The sequence below is a fragment of the Pangasianodon hypophthalmus genome, chromosome 10, assembly GCF_027358585.1.
Source record: "Pangasianodon hypophthalmus isolate fPanHyp1 chromosome 10, fPanHyp1.pri, whole genome shotgun sequence".
Lineage (NCBI taxonomy): Eukaryota > Metazoa > Chordata > Actinopteri > Siluriformes > Pangasiidae > Pangasianodon > Pangasianodon hypophthalmus.
In genome coordinates, this window is record NC_069719.1 from 17,891,748 (window position 1) to 17,900,651 (window position 8,904).

The 8,904-nt window shown below is 39.5% G+C and overlaps 1 protein-coding gene across 2 annotated transcripts in view; it reads left to right on the forward strand.

The window, feature by feature from the left end:
- The window catches only part of rnf144aa (ring finger protein 144aa), a 39,577-nt gene extending 31,137 nt beyond the window's left edge, over window positions 1–8,440 (forward strand). For both annotated transcript variants that reach the window (XM_026934298.3, XM_026934299.3), the window contains exons 7-9: window positions 323–470; window positions 674–763; window positions 5,299–8,440. In XM_026934298.3, the coding sequence (XP_026790099.1) occupies window positions 323–470; window positions 674–763; window positions 5,299–5,430 (370 nt within the window). In that variant the 3' untranslated portion in view covers window positions 5,431–8,440. The remainder of the gene's footprint in view (window positions 1–322; window positions 471–673; window positions 764–5,298) is intronic.
- The last annotated feature ends 464 nt before the right edge of the window (window positions 8,441–8,904 follow it).

Below are 8,904 nucleotides of genomic sequence, written 5' to 3' on the forward strand. Positions count from 1 at the left end.
ATAAGCAACATGGAAATATCTACTGTCTGTAAAGTGTATTTTGAAATCTTTCTCAAACCTTTACAGATGAAATGTACTGCAGAGCTTTTACCTGCCCCTGCTGCATGTTTGCTAGGGAACAATGTGCTCTACACTTTGGAGTCAGTTCAATTAAAGAGGAACACTGTATATACTGTAAATCTACTCTCTGAAAAATCATAATCATAAAAAAATTGTGTTATTTGTATTGTTTCAGTCTTTTATGTACAACATAAAAGTTGACGGAAAAGATGATGGTACTTGAAGGAATCTCTGGATGACAACCTGTCCGTTTCTCTCACAGTTCTTTCTTTAAGAGTGATGATGATGATGCTCCTATCAAGCGCTGTCCCAAATGTAAGGTTTACATTGAGCGAGACGAAGGTTGCGCCCAGATGATGTGCAAGAACTGCAAGCATGCTTTCTGCTGGTACTGCCTGGAGTCTCTGGACGTAAGGACTACCTCTCTTAAATGTTGTCTTTCTGCATCCTCTCACATGTGCTTCCCAGAACAAATATAGCCCAGCATGCTTATATTGCTGCTTGGTGGCCATGTGCCTGTCACTTGTACCATGCTGTGACCACAGCCAAGTCTTTTGTGCAACTGTCTCACACACCCGCCGAGATAAATAGCGCCCTCTCCTGTATTTGACAGGACGACTTCCTCCTGATCCATTACGATAAAGGTCCCTGCCGCAACAAGCTGGGCCACTCCAGAGCCTCCGTGATTTGGCACAGAACACAGGTGGGCACCTATGTTTCCTCCTTCTTCTTTTTCCTTTTCTTTGCTCCTTTACTTTTATAAGCAGAGCAGTGTGACTGAGGAGTGTACACATGCACTCATATACAACTGAGGAAAAGTTATTTATCCCTGATTCTAGGTTACTGTTTGTAATGAACATCTAGTAAGAGTATAAGCAGGTATTTGTGTTTAAATACCTTTTTTGTACCACTCACAGTATGGCAGGTTGTCCTAAATCACAAATTATTCTAAAATGTGTCAGGGGATTCTGTTCAGTCCAACTCAAAGGACTCCATTTATTTATTTTTTTTAGACTGGGTGAAGAAAAACATTTGTGAGCTAAATATTTCATGCTATATTTTATTATTAAAACAAACAAGACAGTTGTGAAATATAGAAGAAACTCTTTAAACGTGAGTGTGTGTGTGTGTGTATGTATATATATATATATATATATATATATATATATATATATATATATATATAATGTATATGTATGTGTGTGTGTGTGTGTGTGTGTGTGTGTGTGTGTACACACAGATCAGCCATAACATTAAAACCACTGACAATGGCAGTGGCACCTGTCAAGGGGTAGGATATATTAGGCAGCAAGTGAACAGTCAGTTCTCGAAGTTGATGTGTTGGAAGCAGGAAAAATGTGCAAGTGTAAGGATCTGAGCGACTTTGACAAGGGCCAAATTGTGATGGCTTGATGACTGGGTCAGAGCATCTCCAAATGGTGTTATGGTGTGTTCCCAGCATGCAGTGGTTAGTAACTACCAAAAGTGGTCTAAGGAAGGATAACCGGTGAATCGGTGACAGGGTCATGGGCACCTAAGGCTCACCGATGTGCATGGGGAGCGAAAGCTAGCCCGTCTGGTCCGATCCTACAGAAGAACTACTGTAGCACAAATTGCTGAAAAAGTTAATGCTGGCTATGATAGAAAGGTGTCAGAACACACAGTGCATCGCAGCTTGCTGTGTTTGGGGCTGCGTAGCCGCAGACCTGTCAGAGTGCCCATGCTGATCCCTGTCCACCACCGAAAGTGCCTACAATGGGCAGGTGAGCATCAGAACTGGACCATGGAGCAACGGAACATGGTAGTCTGGTCTGATGAATCACGTTTTCTTTTACGTCATGTGGACAGCTGGGTGTGTGTGCGTCGCTTACCTGGGGAAGGGATGGCACCAGGATGCACTATGGGAAGAAGGCAAGCCTGTGGAGGCAGTGTGATGCTCTTGGTCCTGGCATTCATGTAGATGTTACTTTGACATGTACCACCTACCTAAACATTGTTACAGACCATGTACACCCCTTCATGGCAACGGTATTCCCTAATGGCAGTGACCTCTTTCAGCAGGATAATGCTTCCTGCCACGCTGCAAAAATTGTTCAGGAATGGTTCGAGGAACATGATAAAGAGTTTGAGGTGTTCACCTGGCCTCCAAATTCCCCAGATCTCAGTCCGATCGAGCATCTGTGGGATGTGCTGGACAAACAAGTCTGATCCATGGAGGACCCACCTCGCAACTTACAGGACTTAAATGATCTGCTGCTAACGTCTTGGTGCCACATACCACAGCACACCTTCAGAGGTCTTGTGGAGTCCATGCCTCAATGGGTCAGAGCTGTTTTGGTGGCACAAGGGGAACCTACACAATATTGTTATGGCTATTTTGTGGCTAATATTGTGGTTTTAATGTTATGGCTGATCGGTGTGTATATAGATATATTATTATCTTTAATGTTGAAATCATGATTCTGATTGTGGTCAAATATTTTTCTATAATGGCACGGCTCTGACAGTAGTATTGGACGTGACAGTAAATTTGAAGCAAATATTAATTCACCATGGTTTCCATGGTAACAGCTGATTCACAGGGACTTATTTGGTGAAATCACCAAACCAATTAATGGAGCTTAACAAAATGAATGAAAGAAAAATGTCGTTAGTAAGTTGCTATAGTCAAAATGTATATCAGAAGAACTGTTATTTAATATTTTTTGAGAGTCCAGGATTAGTGCAGTAAAATGTAGAGACTTTAAGAGGAGAGAAAAGAGGAGAGCGGTGAATGCTAACTGCTTATAACTGCTGTAACATGTGATAAGTGGTAGCAGGGACAAACCTGTTTGTGTGCTCATATCTCATTAGCCGCATGCTGCCACTGAAACCATGGTAACCAGCAGTAACTTATGACAGGAACACCAACCGCAGAAAGACTTGAGTGACCAGAGGTGAAAACACAGGGTAACTGTGACCAGCAGCGAGTGAGAGGCAGATCTGAGGGATTTCACTGAGTAAAAATGTCTAGGCTTTGATGGTCAATAGATGGGGAAAAAATACAGCAGTTTGCTGAAACAATTTGCCAATGTCAGTAAGTTGTGTGCCTGGATGGTTGCCTTTAGTGCCTCATGTCCAAGCAGAGCACAGCACTGTAGGGTGCATAGGGCCGGATCTGTGTGTGACAGGATGGAACAGAGGGACACTGTGACTAGCTTGCTAAATCACTGGACCTCAATCCCAAAGAAAACTTGGGGGATTTTTTGGAACAGCAAGTGAAATGGCAAAATTGAGTTCTGTACCTTGAACTAATCTGTGTACATTTACTAGAAGCATGGGCTAAAATCACTACCTGACAAGATTACTGCTGTTATTAACGCAAAAAGAGGCTTTAGCAAGCATTTTGACCAAGGGGCTTATATTCCCATAACTGCACACCCGGTCATATATATTCTGTATATTTTCCAGGCTTCTTACATAATTCTGGGAGGTCAAGCAAAGTATGGCATTTAAAGGCACTAAGTTAGAGTACACAAAATGAAGAAAACTGGTTTAGAAAATAGTCTGTCTATTTTGGATACAAATATCTGGTGTCAGGTCCTAAACCTGTTATCTTTAGACATTGTCTTATATTCTGTGCTAAACATAGCCTTCCTAGTGCATGTCAGTTCATGTTTGTTTCCTTTCTTTTCATGATGTGAGTTAATGACCTTAGCAAGAAATAGCAAGAAAACTGAACAAAGGAAGTCTAGAAAAAGGGTTTTTTTTTTTAGAGGCTGGAAGTTTTATTACAAGAACAACAACCCTGTAATCTACTAGTATTATCTACTTCAAATCTGAAGTTACTTTCGCTATTAAATAAATGTTGAAATGTCTCATAGACCGCAGTAACACCACTAGTTTTACAATTAAACTTGAACTACATGCAGCGTTGAACACTGCCTAGAGTCTAGATTAACTTTAATGCTTACATCTAAAGGGACGGGCTGAAGTCGCTTTGCGCAGAGCCATCTGTTGCTCAACAGGGAGTTTGGAGTCAGTGAGCCATACAGCTTTGGACCACACCGACACTGCCACATTACTCTCTGCAGCACTGCAGCTGCACCTTCTTCAGTGAGCAGAGCTGCAGGACATTTTACTCATGCTCTTTATTTCCTTTACATCAACCCACTCTTTGCCTGTCAGTGGGAATTCAAAGTTATTTGTGATCAACTTAAGAAGAGATGGGAAAGAGAAGTTGTATATAAAAGGAAATGCCAACATTTTATATTTTCCCATGCTATGTGTTTATGAATCCTGGTATCCTGGTCTCCTGAGAACATTTGTGGTCAGTTATGTGAAGCCAAACCAAGTCGCCATGAATTCAGAATATGTCATGCGCAGTGCTTGAGCGTCCCTGGATGACATAGGCAGGAATTTGTCCTTTGCAGTCGCTCAATTTATGGCACCATTTTAGATGTCATATTGCAGAACAACCCAAAAAAATACTGGGGTAGATGAAATATCAGATATTTTAGAAGCATGTGTCAAACTCAAGGCCCATGGGCTGAATACGGGCTGCTGCCTTGTTTCATTCAGCCCAGGTGAACTTGCAAAAAAAAAAAATATTGAAACAATGAATAGTAGTAAATAGTAACACTAGTAGTAGTATTAGTACATAACATTTTCACACTAGACCAGTAATGTCTACAATAGTACACCAGACCCGTAGAATAACTGCTGCCTTGGTTCCGTGCATGCAGCTGTACAGTGAGTGAGGGATTACATTTCAAAGGGCTAAAACCATGGTTAAAACTGACACCTATACGCCTGTTGATGCGAGTGTGACCTGCGTCACACCAAAAACAATTCAGAAACCCGTCGGGTTTTGGGCTTTAGTGTGATTCTGTGGTTGAATCCAGATCCTGACATGTATCACCCAGTGTACAGACCTATATCTGCTGGGGGGAAGAAGAGCATTAGTATGAAAATGAGAGATGGGAGACTAAGGACAGTTCTTTTCCAATCTTTTTCTTAACTTTTTAGATTTTGGTTATCAAATCAATAGATTCTATAGAATAGATAATAATAGGCTATGTTATAAAATGAATAGCCTTAGTTTATGGTCCTTCATGGGCTCATGAAAATGTTAATGTGACCTGGGAAGAATTTGAGTTTGACACCTTTGTATTAGAGCTTTGATTGTTTTGTCAGAAGTGCTTTGTCTACAGATGATATTGACCCTCTTTGTGTGTGCGTGTGTGTGTGTGTCTCCAGGTCATTGGTATCTTTGCTGGTTTCGGCCTGCTCTTGCTGGTAGCCTCTCCGTTCCTGTTGCTGGCTACACCATTCGTGCTGTGCTGCAAATGTAAGTGCAGCAAAGGGGACGACGACCCCTTACCAACCTAACGGACACCACGACTGCCATCTCCTTTTGTTTTCTTTTTTCCTCTCCCCCACACACTCCGGCTTGGAGCTCTTGGAGCGCATTTGAAGCCGCACTGCGACCCATCTCATGCCACAACTTGGCTCGGTTCTAGGAGACAGGTAGCAGATAGCGGGCACCCTGGCATGATGACATCAGGCAAGACCTTACACATGTGCTGGATGTAACGCAGTACATGGGAGTGGTGGGGTCGCCAGTCGTGCACTCTTGAGGTGTTCTGATTCTTAGGGGACGTGACTTGTTTAGCTTTATGCCTGTTGTTCTAGCTGGGGGTTTTGGGATATAGTGGATCTTCTTTTGGAGGGCTCATTAATGAAATACATACTCACACTGCACTACATGTAGCTCTGTGTGTATAGTAGCACTTGGGTCACGCAACACTTTACTGGTTTCTCACGCTAACTTGGACACACAGGGGGCTCTTTGGTCACTTTACAGCCTGCTGTGTGAGTAGGGTCTTTAAACAAATGTACAGCATGGTGTTTACTTTTAACCTTTTTTTTATCACACTGTCATTTTTTTTCTTGTTCTTAGTAATGCAAGGGTTAGCTTACCAAACTCTCACATCAGCATTGCTGCTATTAGCATGAAGTTCTCTGTTGAGATTATATGTTACATACCATTACTAAACTTATTGCTAGAGAGTTTTTATTTTTTTCTTCTGTCTCATTGGATCAAGTTAGGTTTTCTTACAGCATGTGAAATTCTTCACAAAGCACTTTACCAAATTGACTGAAGCATGTTAGTAAAACGGCCCAAATTATGAGCACCAGAAATATTTTTAAATCAACACTGTTCAAACTTTCTGGCCCGCTTTTAATCAGATCCCCGTAAAAGAGCAGCACAACCAGTGCCACAATTATTTTTACAGTCCTCTATGTGTGTATTAAACAGTGCTTATGTAACAACAACGTACTGTACAGCCCAGTATATCTCGGGTCAGATAGTTGGAAACTTGCATGTGCATTTCGTTCGTGTGACTTGAACCAGGAAATTTCCATCAGAAATAATGCAGTCACTGTAATTTTAGCAGGGATTATAAACTCTGGCTGATTTCAAGACTGTCCTAATTTAAGTCTAGCACTCTATCTATGCAAGTTTGGACAACTTGGAGATGTGGTTTGTGCGGTCCGTTTGTTCTGCCGGCAAAACAGCACCTCCTGCGAGGCACGAAGATGTATTGCAGACAAACATTACAGACGAGTGTCCTGTTCACCCTCCTATTAAATGCTTTAGAAGCCTGTACCTATTAGAAGCTTATTATAATCATTTTTTCATGATATGCACTTAAATGGGACCATATGTAGTCAAGCTCTTATGCCGTATCATTTATTTTTTTAAAAATCTGAATTTCTCATGTCAAGGATAAGAGAATGTGTTGATGTAGCTGGACAGTATGTAGCTCGCTAGAGCCATGTAGATATTTTCCTGTGTTCACCCAGTAAAGGTGCCATATTAGGGGAATAATATAACTAAGCATCTGTCTTTTTGTTTTTTTAATTGCATGTTCATTCAGTAGTTTATTATGTTAGAACCTTTTCCACATTGTTCTTCAGTAGCTATCAGCATTAAGACAGTTTTAGCCTTAAGTTCTGAGTACCTCACTTACTCCCTCACTCTTGTAGCTTTGTTTTGTATCATTTATTCTCAGGTCTACCTGAAAGAAGCAGTTTGTCACTGATGTTTTTATTTTATATTTAGATGCATTTTCAGGGTCATCCATGGATGACATTTGTGCCAAGCAACTTTGTAAAATGCTAAGGGAAAAGAATTTCTTGACATACAAATATTTTGCTTGTATATTTTGGCCCCATTGATGTTCTGTGATTCAAATTTTTCATGTGGCTAACTCATGTAAATGCGTTTTTTGTTTTATTATGGATTTGCACTTAACACGCACTGAAAAACTGACAATCTTAGCAAGCGAAAATTTCTTAAATATAGTCAAATTAGTATTTGACTAGTATTTCCTATTATAAGATTACAGTAAAACAAATTATATGATTATTAATTCTATTTCTAGACAATTTCATTAAATTCATACTTGAAATAGTCTTGTTCTACTGGCAGATAATTCTTCTAATTTTAAGCATTTATTTCTAGAAAGAAGCCATTACAATAAGAACATTATCATAGCATCTAAAAACAGGCTGAACAATATTATAAGATTATTATAACTCAAATATAATAGGAAATGTTACTTAAATTTGCCCATATTCAAGATTTTTTCACTTGCTAAGATGTCATTTATTTTGCAGTACATTTTTTTTTTTATCTTATACACTTCAGGGATTTTGATTGAGCTCACTGACTACACTGAGGAACATTAGCCTAATGACCACATTTAGGTGGTTAAATGGTTATCTTTTCTTCATCATCACTTTAGTATCTTTAAAGATTTCAGAAGTCAGTTTTCCCATACAGGCAACAATTATGGCTCTTGCACAGATATATATATATATACACACACACATAAGAGATTGAGAGAGAGAAAGAGAAAGAGAGAGGGGTAAATCATTTTTATTTGTTCAGCAATGTGATGTCTCTCTGACAACTTGGAGAGAGTTTGTTTTGTACAGTTTTACAGTTATGCTTATCTTTTTACTGCATGCCTATAGCTCTTTTTGTAGCTACAGTTTGTTTGTGAGATTTCTGTGTGTGTAACTCTCCAGCTTTGCCTATTCCACACCTTTTTCACCTGTACACTTTATAAGGAGAGAATGTATGACCATTGTTATGTAATTTGGGGGTCTTTGGCAGTGTTGTAACCTTGCTCCAGAAACTGCTATTAGATGACCTTTAATGTGTAATTTTGTTTGTTTTTGATACATCATAGAAATAAATATTAATTGTATTTTCTGAATATCAGCCAAAAAAAAAATGCACACCACCTTTCACAGGATGGTAAAACTTGTACATTTGCATGTGTGTAAAGTTCTACATAAAAATGAAATTATAGTTTCTCCCATAAAAGGTGTGTATTTATTATTCTCTGTGCCATCAACGCTGAAATTCTACACAGAGTTGACAGTTTATTATCTACTTTGCACATCCATTTATTGGGTATGTTATCAGGTAAACCTACAGTATAGGTCACTTCAGTTTCAGTGCCATCTTAGGTTCCCACACAGACTTCATTTAAAAAAAAAAAAAAAAATTCTTGAATATATCCATCCCTCCTAAATTCTATACACTGCTCTACATAGCACGTATTGTAAAACGTACAAAGTAACATCATACATCTTTAACAGAGCAGCAGTTAAAGCATCCATTTTACGTAAATAGTTTATCAATAAAGTCTAAAATACACCGATCAGCCATAATATTAAAACATCTGACACCTTTCTATCATAGCCAGCATTAACTTTTCAGCAGTTTGTGCTATAGTAGTTCTTCTGTGGGATTGGAAGAGACAGGCTAGCCTTCGCTCCTCACGT